The 13,391-nt window shown below is 55.1% G+C and overlaps 1 protein-coding gene across 4 annotated transcripts in view; it reads right to left on the bottom strand.

Moving 5' to 3' along the window:
• Window positions 1-2,509: 2,509 nt before the first annotated feature.
• IKBKG (inhibitor of kappa light polypeptide gene enhancer in B-cells, kinase gamma) overlaps window positions 2,510-13,391 on the bottom strand; it is a 25,572-nt gene continuing 14,690 nt past the window's right edge. For 3 of the 4 annotated variants that reach the window (XM_013976822.2, XM_018044344.1, XM_005701339.3), the window contains exons 4-10: window positions 11,388-11,506; window positions 8,845-8,997; window positions 7,993-8,089; window positions 6,839-6,982; window positions 6,436-6,578; window positions 6,199-6,260; window positions 2,510-5,955 (exon numbers count right to left, since the gene is read on the bottom strand). In XM_013976822.2, the coding sequence (XP_013832276.2) occupies window positions 5,813-5,955; window positions 6,199-6,260; window positions 6,436-6,578; window positions 6,839-6,982; window positions 7,993-8,089; window positions 8,845-8,997; window positions 11,388-11,506 (861 nt within the window). In that variant the 3' untranslated portion in view covers window positions 2,510-5,812. The remainder of the gene's footprint in view (window positions 5,956-6,198; window positions 6,261-6,435; window positions 6,579-6,838; window positions 6,983-7,992; window positions 8,090-8,844; window positions 8,998-11,387; window positions 11,507-13,391) is intronic. The other variant, XM_013976823.2, reaches the window with a different exon arrangement.

The following is a 13,391-nucleotide window of genomic DNA, read 5'->3' as shown; positions in this document are numbered from 1 at the left end:
CTTGGAATTATGTGCTCTTAGGTTTTCTTTGAAGTTGGAGGGATTAACAAGCAGTTAGCTCTGTGTGTGTGTGTGCGTGCGTGTGTGCACACGCAGTTTGGAATTATGTGCTCTTAGGTTTTCTTTGAAGTTGGAGGGATTAACAAGCAGTTAGCAGTCTGTGTGTGTGTGTGTGTGGGTGTGTGTGTTTTCTTCTTTGAAGTTGGAGGGATTAACAAGCAGTTAGCAGTCAGCGTGTGTGTGTGTGTGTTTTGAGTGTGTTTTGAGTGTGTTTTGAGTGTGTGTGTGTGTGTGTTTTGAGCCCCCAATGCAGTCCCTGAGTGCCAGAGGTTGAATGGCATGTTCTTACCAAGAGTCGATGTCACCCTCTTCCCCTTCCTTGACTGTATCTTTAGGCTTTTGCCCCTGTTGCCCCCCTTCCCCCCAGCCCTCCGTATGTTCAGTTGGTTGCACTTAACTGCTCTCAAAGTCAGCAGGGAAGGTCCCAGCACAGGTCAGTGTGTGGTCAGCACATTTTCTCATGCCATTTCTGAGTATACACACAATGGTAACCTCGATGGGGCTAAAGAAGTCTTTGCAAAGAAATGAAGAAATGCAACGAAGGCTCGTGATGGTTCGCCACAAGCGAAACAAATGCAGATGGACTGCAACTGAGTCCCATCAGCTACAGCAGGGCCACCTGGCCCACCTCATGGATGCAGTGGCAATGTGCTCCAAATTGTACCCACCTGGATTTGGGGGACCACCACCCCCACACACACAGTGTAGTGTGCAGTTTGACCCTGAGTTGAGATGTCTGTTTTGGAGTCTTGTGGTTTCTATCTTGACTCCAGTTCCAGCCCTGCCCTGGCCAAGGCTGTTCAAGCACCCCCTTGCCACAGCTTTGCCACCACGAAGGAAGGAGACACTCGGCTACGTCAGGGTGGAGGTTGCAGAAACCATGAAGCAGCCACACTGCGCACCATCTGCCTGCAAAATGCGGCTGCTACAGTCCTATTTCCCTTCCTCTGATTCTGCATCCACCCCAGCGGAACAGCATGCAAACAACAGCCTGCTCTCAGCAGCGACTGAAATGAAAGTCAAACCTTGGATGGTCCCATTTTATGGATGAGGAGCCTGAGACTCAGAAAGGTAAAGTCACCAGTGCAAGCCTCACACCGCAGACGGGCCTAGGGAACACACTGCCAGGCTCCAGCTCCTCTCCAAGGAGCCACTGCTGCCCTCTGCACCTCGGCAAAGCCCACCGAGGGATGTGTCAGGCCTGGCCCAGCTCCTCTCCAAGGAGCCACTGCTGCCCTCTGCACCTCGGCAAAGCCCACCGAGGGATGTGTCAGGCCTGGCCCTTCCAATGATGTCCTTCTGTGGCCAAGGAAGACACTCAGCCCTGCCCCCTTTCTGACCCATCAGCAGGCAGTGGACCACAGAAGGCCTCCAATTCACCACGGAGGTGGAGCAGCAGCTGTTTTCTAACAGCAGACTCCTATATGCTGTCACCTAATTGGAGAAGGAAATGGCAACCCACTGCAGTGTTCTTGCCTGGAGAATCCCAGGGACAGGGGAGCCTAGTGGCCTGCCGTCTATGGGGTCGCACAGAGTCAGACACGACTGAAGCGACTTAGCAGCAGCAGCAGCAAATGCTCTCTTCAGCCTCCTACCAAACAGAGCTGGGGACTTCTCTGGTAGTCCAGTGGGTAAGAATCCGCCTGCCAGTGCGGGAAACGTGGGTTCAAGCCCTGGGCCGGGAAGACCCCACATGCCAAGGAGCAACTACTGAGCCTGCACACCTAGAGCCCAGGCTCTGCAACAAGAGAAGACACTGCAGGGAGAAGCTGGCGCACCGCAACTAGAAAAAGCCCTCGGAACAACAAAGACCCAGCAGAGCCAAAAAGAAATAAGATGTTTTTGAAAAAAAAAAAAAAAACAGCTAGGCATCCCACATTATGGGTGGAAATGTGTCCCCTCCAAGAAAACACCAGGCAGCCCTTACCCGCAGGCCCTGAGGATGCCACCACATGTGGACACTGTGTCTTCTCAGGGGTGATCGAGTTAAAGGGAGGTCACGAGGGTGGCCCTAATCCAATGGGACTGTGTCCTTATAAAAGGGGACACTTGGAGATGCAGACACACACGGAGGAAAGATGACATGAAGACAGAGGGCGCAGACGGCCTCTCCCATCCCAGGAGAGAAGCCTGAAACACACACTCTCTCACGGCCATCAGGAGAAACTGACATCCAGCCTCCACGACTGGGAAACAATACGTTTCTGTTGTCTGTAGCACCGCCCCCACTCCCACAAGTGTGCACACACAGCTCAGAAACAAGGAGTCTGCCCTCGTACCACCTGCCGCCAGCCACTCACAGGCAAATCCCTTGGCTGCACCCACCCCGGACCAAGTTCACAGTAACATACATTCTCTATCAAAGTAATACATGCAAATGATACGCATCCGGAAAATACATAAACACATAAGGCAAACTTAATCACTGGTAATCCTACCACCACAGCCATTCAAATGGTAGCAGGGCACGCACAACAGTTCTCCATCTTTTATTGGGGTCACACTTCATATATCACTGTATCTGTTGGCTTTTTCACACCTACATGCTCCAGAGTGGGTTCCAGGTGACGAGGTATCCACGGCTCCAGAAGTGCTGCCTCCTACTCCATGGCCTTTGGTGGCTACAGATGCTGCTGCAGCCAGCAGCCTGACAGTGTTGAAGTCGCGGGGTTGAGGAGGCTAGGACACTCCCTATGGGCTTGTCCATCCCACCCGACCAGCCCCATGGCAGTGGGTCCCCACGCCTTGTCAACAGGGCACTGGAAGTCAGCGTTAGTTGCCATTTTGACATCACTTTTTGTCTAGTTTGAGTCTATGTCATTCTAGTCATTCATGAGAAAGAAATGCTTTTGTATTGTGCTTATCTGATTGCTCTTAACGTGCATTCTCTTAACCAGGTAATGAAGCAGGGTGTGTGGAAGCAACGGACAATGCCAACGTGGAGATCCTATCTGTCCATCTCCACCACCCAAACCCACGGTCATGAGGGTCCAGGGGCCACAGCTGACCCCGCAGGCAGGCTGCTTCCCTCACGGGAGGAATCCAGCCCCTTGTTTCAGAAGCCTGATTGAAAACCTTCAGTCTTTCACATCCTGTCAGCCCCATGGGAGGCAGGAGGCCGGGTGCGAGGGGTGCCCAGTCTGCAGGAAGAGAAGGTTCCAGACAGCAGTGGGTCCCGGCCAGTGACCGGTCCCCAATCAGCCCCAAAGCAGCTGCTCTGGGGCAGAGGTGGAATGTGTGTGAAGCTCCCACTACAGCCACTGTGCTGCCTAGGTGGGGGCCTCTGCCTGAGCTGCAGAAATTCTCCTGGGTTGCGGGTGGGGCAGAGAATGTTCACCTTGCACCACTCTGGGATCTCCCTTCTTTCAGCCCCCTTTCAGAGGAGGGAGCTGGTCAGAGAAGCACTCTGGTGTATACGTGTCATCTTAGAAGCACAAAACCAATCCCTACCCAGCCAGGAGCCACCACCCAGGATGCAAGTGGTCCAACAGAGTCATCCTCTTTCTCCTAGCCACGTGCATCAGCTTCAGCAGCGCTGTCCAGCTGGAGATGAAGGGTCTGAGGCTCGACAGTCCCCGAGCCTGCAAGCACCTACCCCATTCCCAACTCCATTTTTCCTCACCACAGTGTTACCTCTGCAGAGCGCAGTGGTCAACATCACCCCAGGGAACAAGCCCTCCAACAGAGCTGCCAATCCCAGAGATGCCTGCCTTCAAACACATCTGTCCTCATCTGTGGGCACTAGATGACCCTGTGCTGGGCTGAACGGTGGCCAACACAGATGCACATGTCCTGACCCCCAGAACGTGTGACTGTGATTTTACTTGGAAAAAAGGGTCTTTGTAGATGCGATGAAAGCAAACATCTGGAGACAAGGTCATCCTGAATGACTCAGGGCGGGGAGGGGGGGAGGGGGCTCCAAATCCAATAAGTGTCCTTGAAAGAGAAGAAAAAGTGGAGAAGACTATGTAGAGACAGAGGCAGATGCTGGAGAGACACGTCCACCTGCCAAGGAATTCTGAGGAAGACCACTGGGAGCTGAGAGAGAGGCCTCTAGAAGGAACAAAGCCTGCCCACACCTGGATTTCAGACTTAGGCCTCCAGAAGTGGGAGGCCTAAGTCACCTGCTCCAGCAACAACAGGAAACTAATACATTCCCCCAAAATGGCACGTGCTCTTGTAGAAAAATTGCAGGATACAGTTTGAAAAAGCATCCATGAGCAGAGAACCTATCTGTGCCTTTAACATGTTCCTGAAGGACCATTTGCAACTGAACACTGGGCTTCAGGAAGTAGATCAGTCTCCCCCTGCAGATGACAAGAAAGCTCCCAGCCCAGGCTTGCTTTCAGAACAGGATGCTGGCTGGGCCTTCATCTAGCCAGACTGATATCCCGATCCTAGTCCGCCCTGGCACTGCCAGATAGCAGGTGTCCCACACAAAACCCAGGGACAGGGGTCTGTGTCATCCCGTTTCCAACCAGGCAGCCCCCGGGGCACAGAGGGATGCTGGGCGCTGAGAAGGAAACCACAATTACAGGGTTGATGCCCACAGCGTCAACATCCTCGGAAATATCCAGATTCTTGCAAAACTATAAAACAGTTCTCTGATGCTGGTACTCTGCCAGAGATGGTGAAGTGGCTTCTGTTGGCCAGGCTGGGGTATCTGGGGCTGGCACAGGGAACAGCACCACAGACTTTGGTGGCAGCGCTCCTGGGGAGGACCAGGGTGCATTGCAACATCAGGCAGCACGGGGCAAGTGTACCTGTGGCATGCACACCTCCTCAGACCAAGAGGTGGTGACAACGCTAAACCCGAAGTTGTGCAGGATAAACGAAACAACAAAGAACAGGCTCCAGTGCAAACACACCGGTACCAAGTCAGGAAGAAGAGATAACTGCAGGTTACATCACACTCGAAAAGAGTCGATCCCCCTAATGACCAAAGAGCTCTTGTAAGTCAAGGAATAAAAGACTAACCGCTCAACAGAAAAATACGTAAAAAAATCCAAGCAGGCCATTTATACCAGAAGTGAAAATGACCCTCCAAGCTCTGAAAAGATAAGACAAGCTTACTCTTAACAGAAAGGAGCTCACTTTGTGGGATGGGCACAAGCCCCCCCCCCCCGACTCTTGGACACCATCACCCGTGGCAGAGCTGTGGGGAGAGCAGGAAGGCACACCAGGGTAGGGGCCTCAGTGCTGTCTAGCCCTGGTGGATACTCAATGATGCCACTTCGAAGGATCCAACCCAAGGTACGTATGAGAGATGCACAAGGATTTTGTACCACAGCGACAACCCCAATGTCCAGTAGTAACAGACAGCATCAGTCCAATGTACTGCAGCCGCCAAGGGAACAGCACCCAGCTTACAAGACCTGCACCCTAGGTGCTGTGCCAGTGGCTGGGAGGAAGGCTCTGCCCATCTCAGCCTGGGAAGCCAGTGTCCAGGAGCCCCGGCTGTGGCTCGTGATCTTCCTAGCACAGGTGGAAAAAGTGTGAACCCCAGAGCCAAGCAGCTCAGGTAGACAGAACGAAACAAAAGGGCACAGTGGTGGGCCTCGCTGGGGCTCTGTGTTGCCCTAAGAGAGGCGAACCCGTAAACGAGGGTGTGGAAGCATGGGGGCCTGTGGCTAGGTCTCGGGGTTCAGAGAGGGCGCTCACTCTGTGTCAGCTGTCCCTAGTTCAGGCCCAGGCAGACAGGAGAGGAAAGCAGCAGATAGCACGGTCCTGGGCTGCCTGGCGGCCTGCAGCCCTACTCGATGCACTCCATGACGTGTATCTGCAGGGTGTCCATGTCAGGAGCCTGATACTGACACTTGGGGCAGCAGAAGTTGGGCGGCTCGTCAGGGGGGCTTCTCCTCTGGCTGGGCAGGGCCAGGTTAAAGGAGTGATGAGCTGGGGAAAGAGATCAGGCACCAGTCGGGGTGGGCTTCATGTGTGTGTCCCTCTGCACCAACTGTGGGGCAAGGCGAGGACCGACACCTGGGCTATGACTACCTGAGTCACCAAGGCCAGCATCTCCCTTTTAGGCCCACCCCTGGGGTGGGGGTGTACTGATGGGGAGGAGGGGGCCACGTCCAGTTCCCTCTTCCCCGGTAGTATTGGGATCCATCGTGCCTCCTCCCGCTGCTCGCTCACCTGGGGCAGGGGTTAAGGGGGGCTGGGAGACCTCAACATGCCGCTTCCTCATGTCTTCAATCCTTTGAGAAAAGAAAAGAAACTGTCCAATCAACACATCTGAGTCACGTCTCCAGAATGCACAAGGCTACAGAAAGGATGGGGTGCAAGGTGGGGAGGGCGAGGCCAGCCCCACCTTGACCTGACAGGCCTAGGACCCAGCACCACTGCCCGTGGAGCCTGTGCTCCGACACTCACCTGGCTGACTCCTGACAGCTGGTCTTCAACCTGCTATATTCCCTCTGCAGCTGCTCCAGCTGTTCTTGCAGGAATTCCTTCTTCTCAGCCAGCTTCTCCCGGGCCTGCCTCTCAGCCTGGAAATCTGCCTTGTAGATATCCGCCTGGCAAAACCAAGAGAGGGGCAGCGCGTGCTGTCCATCAGCCACTCCATGCCAGGCCCAGGGAACGCTGGGAGGGGGACGGCAGAGCCCCTCAGCGTGAAGACGGTCCCCGCCAGGGCATTGCAAGTTCGAGGAACATCTCAAGGGGCTCAGAGCCTTTCTGAGAGGCCACTACCAAATGATACCCAACACATGGCAGGTCCCAGCCCTCGCATCCCAGCCTACACCCCCGCAGGCCGGCCACAGGGATGAGCTCTCACCTGGGCTTTTAGCACTGGGACAGTCTCCATCACAATCTTGTGCTGTTCTGCCTCCTCCTTTAGCTTGTCGATCACTTCCTGTTTGGCCACCAGGGCCTCCTCAGCCTGCTGGAGCTGCTGCTTGAGATCCTCCAGCTGCAGTCCCTAGATGTGGGGGACAGGGAGCTGACGGAGCCCCATCCGGCCCAGCCATGGAGGCCGGGCCGTCCCCGGGCCAGCCACTGCTCCTGGGGAGGAGGACCAAAAGGAACCAAAGACGGGGCATTGTGCAAGGCACGGGAAAGGCAGAGGAGGCCAGCGAGGACCACTGGGGTCACCTGGCACAACCTCCCCCAGGCTGACATTCCATCCTGAACTGTACAGTCCTCGTCCAACCCTCCAAAGGACAGGGGCCACCCACTCCACGCAGGCCAGTCTCATGCCCTAGTGCTCCACTACGTGCCCACTAAGCCAAGTCTCACAGGTTCCCCCGTGATGCCACCTCACAGACGCCCCACAACCCCCTTTCCTGCCGCCACCCCCACCACACCCACAGAGACACACTCACACACACAGATGCACACACATGCACACACACACAACACCCAGCCTTCCCTCTTGAGGTCAAAGGGCCACGTTTTTGTAACTAGCTCTTCATCATGTGACCCAGTTTCAGGCTTTATCCTTATAAGTCTCTTCCAAGTATGTTTCTGTTTAACTATATCCTTGAAATGTGATCACTAGAAACTACACTCAGGATAGGTCTGATGACGACCAACAACCACAGGGCTCCCAGTCACCTTCAAGACTGATAAGGAAACATTCCCAGGGGACACCTGGCAGGTGGGAGCAGCCATGGAGACAAGCGTGATCCTGCTCAGGGCAGAGCATCTGGAGGCACCCTCCCCTCCGTCCACCATGGGCAGCAAACAACACAGCCCAAGTGTCTCCATCTCCCCCCACCGTCTGGCCTGACCCATCACTCCAGGGCCCTGACCAAGCTCTAGGGTGAATCGAGTATCCCTCTCCAAAGCCAGCTCTGTGAGTCTGTTAAGGTAGGGCCTTGACTTCCAATATCCCGGATCTAGGGGAGGGGATCAGCTCCCGGACTGCAGGGAGAGGAGCCAGGGGCAGCTCAGTCCCCAACACCCAGAAGACACCTCTCCAATACTCACTCGGTTCCGCTCACTGCTCACCATGCTGCTCTTGATGTGGCTGTCATACTCTTGGAAGAGCTGGTGATAAGCCACCTGCAGCTGGGCCAGCTTCCGCCTGAGGAAAAGAAACCACCTTGTCCTGATCCAGCCACAGCGTCCAACTCCACCCCCTTCCTTTCCCTCAAGGTTGAAGGCCAGAATGTGGCTTCCGGGGTGCCTCTGGGCCTTGCAGGCCATCAGCTCCAAGGCAAGCTTTGCTACCTAGTTCATATCCTTTTCCTTAAATCACACATTTTCAAAACAGTATAGAAAGCAATGTGTATCACAAAGCAGAGCTTTGGTCCAACTACACATTTCTGTGGGGTTGGCTTTTCTTCACGTACTTCAATCAAAACATATCACAACAACAAAAAAAAAGAAAAACAATAAAAAACCTGTCACAACAGACTGACCACAGCAGCAGCGGACAGAAGAGTCCAGCAATTTTTAGTGAACCAGAGACAATAATGAATGAGATTTATAAAAATGTAATACGTCAGTCTCTAAGTATTTTCTGGAAGACATAGTTCTTTTTCATAAGAATATGTATTTTTATGTGCAAAAAATAAAACTAAAGTCCCCTTCAAAAAAGTCAACTTCATGAAGAATCCAGAAAAGCAGGAGGATGGTTTGAGATGAAAGAAGACTCAAAAGACACCCCATCAAAGACAAGGCAGGATCCTCGATAGGACGCCGTGAACGTGTGGGCCAGAGGGTGGAATTGGAATGTGGATAGGAGAGTGAAGGATGTCACCCTCTCCAGGACGCCTCGCTGGGGTGTGACGACAGTCAGGGATAGCACTGGACTTCCCCCCACCACATCCCACTCACTTCTCCTCTGAGGCGGCCTGGCGTTCCATGCGCAGGGCAGCCTCCATGTTCTGGTTCTGCAGACGCAGCTGGTCCACCTGCACACTGTGCCGCTGTTGCAGCGCCTCCCGCTCACTCTCCAGCTGCCGGGCCTGTTCGCTGGCCACCCGGGCCCTGCAAGGAAGCGGAGGTCACACACAGGCCCAGCGGAGGGGGGCACCGGCCAGCCCAGCACCCCTGCCACATGGTGCAAGACAGACACCAGGGCAGGGGACCAGTCCTGGCACAGGGCAACAAAGGGGGAGGCCTCCAGGTGACTCCAGGGTGGGCACTGGCTGAGGAGACATGGACAACTGCAGGGCACCTGGCTCGGGACGGGTTTGGGCTGGGGACAGCCATCCAGGAAGGCTGTTCTGGGGGTAAAGGAGATGGTCCCAGGGGAGAGGAGCCCCAGGAACTGCCCATGAGGTTACCACAGACGGGTGCTGGGTGCGCTGGCCAGGGCCATCTAGTGGATGGGTCGGGAGGGACTGCAAGGAAAGGAAGTAGAGACAGCCAGCCTTGATAGAATTTCTAGAAGGTGGGGAGGGAGAAGTGAGAAATGGGGGGGAGCCGGAAAGGGGCACTGCTCCAGAGGCCACGCAGGCTCCACACCTGTCCAAAGAGCCTCCTACTTGCCTGCCTGTGGGTACACAGCACTGATGGCCCAGCACCCCCCACCGCCCCGGGTCTCCTACATCCAAACAGCACCTTGCACTCTGGGTCCAGGCTTCGGCCAGGCCAACCGCTGGACCGAGGCTGCCTCAGCCCCACTGCAGGGTGATGGCGGGAGGCTGCTGGAGATGGGCTCTGGTCCCAGCATCTCTCCACACCTGGGCCAGTCTATCAGACACAGATCCCGTCTGTGAGCTGACAAAACCCAGCCCTGTCACTGCCATCATCGGATGGGACTGCCACCTGCCAGGGGCCTGATGGGAGACGCCTCCTGCCCTGAGCTGTGTAGTTCAGCACGTACGTGCTCAGCCAAGGGGGTAGAAGTGGAGGTGGGGTGATAGGAAAGCAAGGTGCCCAAGAGCCTATAACTGCTGGAGTAACGGCCCTCCAGGGTCGTTAGAGGACCAACTGCTACTGCTAAGTCGCTTCAGTCGTGTCCGACTCTGTGCGACCCCATAGACGGCAGCCCACCAGGCACCCCCATCCCTGGGATTTTCCAGGCAAGAACACTGGAGTGGGTTGCCATTTCCTTCCAATGCAGGAAAGTGAAAAGTGAAAGTGAAGTCGCTTAGTCGTGTCCAACCCTCAGCGACCCCATGGACTGCAGCCTTCCAGGCTCCGCCGTCCATGGGATTTTCCAGGCAAGAGTACTGGAGTGGGGTGCCATTGCCTTCTCCACAGAGGACCAAAGGCAGTTACAAAACTGCATTGACAGTGTCCCAACTCCAGCAGCTTCTTTTAGGTGCACAGAAAAAGAGATAGGCAGAGAAGATACCAGAGTATCCTAAAAATTACATGTGCCTTTTCCCAACACTGAGTGACTGAGGCATGTCTGGGGAGACGGCAGGATGCAACAATCCCACAGCCAGTAGGCTCATCCTTGAGTGGCCTCCCCACTCGCCATCCATTTCCTAGAGGGTGGCATGCTCACACACACTTACCTCCTGCCTGTTTCCCCAGCCTCCTTCAGGAAGGCATCCCGGACACCGCCCGGGGCACCCTGACCACCTCCAGTGCTGCGAGGGCTGGGGCCACCCTGTAGCCCAAACCCATCAGTTTGGGGCATCTGCAGTGGAGGGGCGTGAGATCCACAGAAACATCCGTGCCCTTTGACCCAATACCCTCACTTGCAGAAACCTCCCACTGCAGAAGAGAGCAACCAGAGGACCTAAGGATGCTGACTTCAGAAGGGCCAGTGTGCAAGGATGGCCCGGGGATGGTGCCTGGGCAGTAGGCTGGTGCGAGTCCTTGACGTTGATGAGACACTTTCTCTACTGATAAGGGTGGTCTCTGTGCCTCAGCTGTTGGCACCACAGGGTGGTTTACAGGGCGCACCAGCTTTCCTCTGGGAGTCAGGAAGTTTGGCACGTGCCTGGCAGCCATCAGCCCTCAATAATACTCATGGCGCTGAGTCTCGAGTGGGCTCCCTAGGTCTCCAGGGGGGGCCTCTGTTGCTGCCTGTGAAGGAAGCGTGCTGGGGGCCCCTCAAGGGAGGGAGAGAGGGAACCAAAGGCATGGGGGTCTTCACCCCTGACCTGTGTCTTCTGTCCTTGGGGGTCCTGGTGTGTGCCCATTCCTTGTCATCATTCTCAGCTGGGAGGGCTTCCCTGCAACCCACGGGCGTGCCCTGCCACACCACCCCAGAAACACCCACTCAGTAAAGAAGACAAACTCCAGCAGAAGGTCGGAGAGCCCACAGGTGCACTGAGACCCAGGTCCTGGACGCCCAGTACCCCCAGTCCTGTGTGTCCTGTCACAGAGGACATTTCTGGAGGCTCCCGAAGGGTCCTGTTCTCCTCGGGAGCCCTGGCAGTGGCCTCGGGCTGGGCTCGCCCTCCCTGTCACTTCACCTGCTCTCCAAAGCCTGGCGCTCCTTAGTGGCAGCCTCCAACCGACTCTGGCTCTCCTGCAGCTCCCCCAGCAAGGATGTTACCTGGGCTTTCACTGAGGCCTTGTCCTCAGCCATCTGCTGCATGAAAAAAAAAAAAAGAGCCACTTTCTGTCAGCAGTGGTTTTTTGCCAGCCGCCTGCCCCTTGCACACTCAAGTCCCCGGGGAAGCCTGGAAACACGGTGACAGGCCTCCTGAGGGCTGCCCTCAGCGGTCCCCCTCACCTAACCTCCACCTCTGGAAGCATCTCCCCCTCACCCAGGCAACTGAAGCAGTGGAAAGAGATCCCGTCCCGTGAGCACCCCCTCCCAGGCCTTCCTCATCCCTGCAGATGGGGCAAAAGGAGAGGCAGGGACATGGGAGCCTCTCCACCTCTGAGACTCAGTGCCGAGGAAGGCAAGATTCAGAGTGACAAAGATACACTGCTCCATGGGCCCCAGGCCACTGGAAGGTGATGTGGACTAATACCATTTCCAGAAGATTTGCACAAGCAACAAGATGCAAGAGTTGGCCCAACTCCCCTTTGCCCAACTCCCTTCAAGCTGTCCAGACTCCAGTCCCGAGACCGAGGCCTGCTCAAGCCCAGGGTCAAGCCCCAGTCCTCGGCTTTCCCCGCCCCTCGGTACCAACCACCACACAGACCTCCCAGCCAGGCCTGGGGGCCTGCACACACACACTCGTGCACTCACACATGTGCACACAGCCCCGCCCACCATTCCTTCTCAAAGGCAGTCTCAGGCCTGTGACCCTCTCCATGTATACACATGTGAGGATGACCTGCTCTGTCTCAAGGCCTTCAGTACCCTCCGAAGGCTGAGACTTTACAGAGTCCTACCTCCAGGACAGACCTGTCTCTTACAACCCAACTTAGCTATCTGACTGCCTGTCTAACTTCTCCACCTTGAAGCCCATGGGCACACCCTATGGATTAATGCCCACACTCCAGCCCACCACTGGGCCCAGCCCGCTGAGAGTCCCTTGCTGAGCAGCTACAATAAGCTTGCCCAGGCTCCCAGTTCCACCCCTGTGGCTGTAGGAGTTCCCCAGGGCTGCCCAAAAGGACCACAAATTTGGCAGGTGGTTAAGATAACAGAAACAGATTGCTTTCTAGAGGCCAGGAGTCCAAGAGCAAGGTATCAGCAGCGCTGGATAGTTCTGAGGGCTTTGAGGGAGGATCAGCTCCAGCCCACTGCCTTGGTTTCTGGGGGTGGCCAGTGGTCCTTGGTATTCATCAGCTGTAGCTGCATCACTCCATCTCTGCCTCCATCATCACGTGACCATCTTCCCTGTATGTCTGCTTCTCTTCTAAGGACACCAGTCATTGGATTTAAACCCATCCTCAGCTACTGTGACCTCACCTTAACTTGGTTATATCTGCAAAGACCTCATGTTTAACTAAGGTCACATTCTGAGGTACTAGGGGTTAGGATATGGACATTTCTTTGGAGGAAACATAACAATCCATAATATCCTCCACACTCCAGAGGAATCCACATAGCTCAGCCCCCTCCCCTGGTTTCTGTCACACTCAGGATCAAAGCCTGAATCCTTCCACTGGCTTACTAATCCCACATGACTAGTCTCCACCATGACTACCTCCTCAGCCCCTCTCCATTCTGCCCCAGCTATGCTTGCCTCTTTAGTCTTCCCTGAACATTACAGGTAAGCTTCTGCCTCAGGACCTTTGCACATACTTTCCTCTCCTCTAAAACATTCTTTCCCCAGATATCCATATGGCTCATGTCCTGTCTTCCAGGCTTACTCGATGGCAACTTAGTGAGACCTTCCTCATCTAAGAGTGCGAATAGCCCACACCACCTGTTCTATTAGATGAATATCTCCACTTGGATATCTAGTCATCCTCTCAAAACTAACCTCAGTAAAACTACACTCCTGATCATCCCCAGAAGCCAGTTCCACTCATGGCCTTCCTTGTTACCAGTAGATGGCTAACCCATGCTCTAG

Source organism: Capra hircus, unplaced genomic scaffold (genome assembly GCF_001704415.2).
Source record: "Capra hircus breed San Clemente unplaced genomic scaffold, ASM170441v1, whole genome shotgun sequence".
NCBI classification, from domain to species: domain Eukaryota; kingdom Metazoa; phylum Chordata; class Mammalia; order Artiodactyla; family Bovidae; genus Capra; species Capra hircus.
The sequence above is the reverse complement of the archived record's forward strand: the minus strand, read 5'-3'. Positions and strand labels throughout refer to the sequence as shown.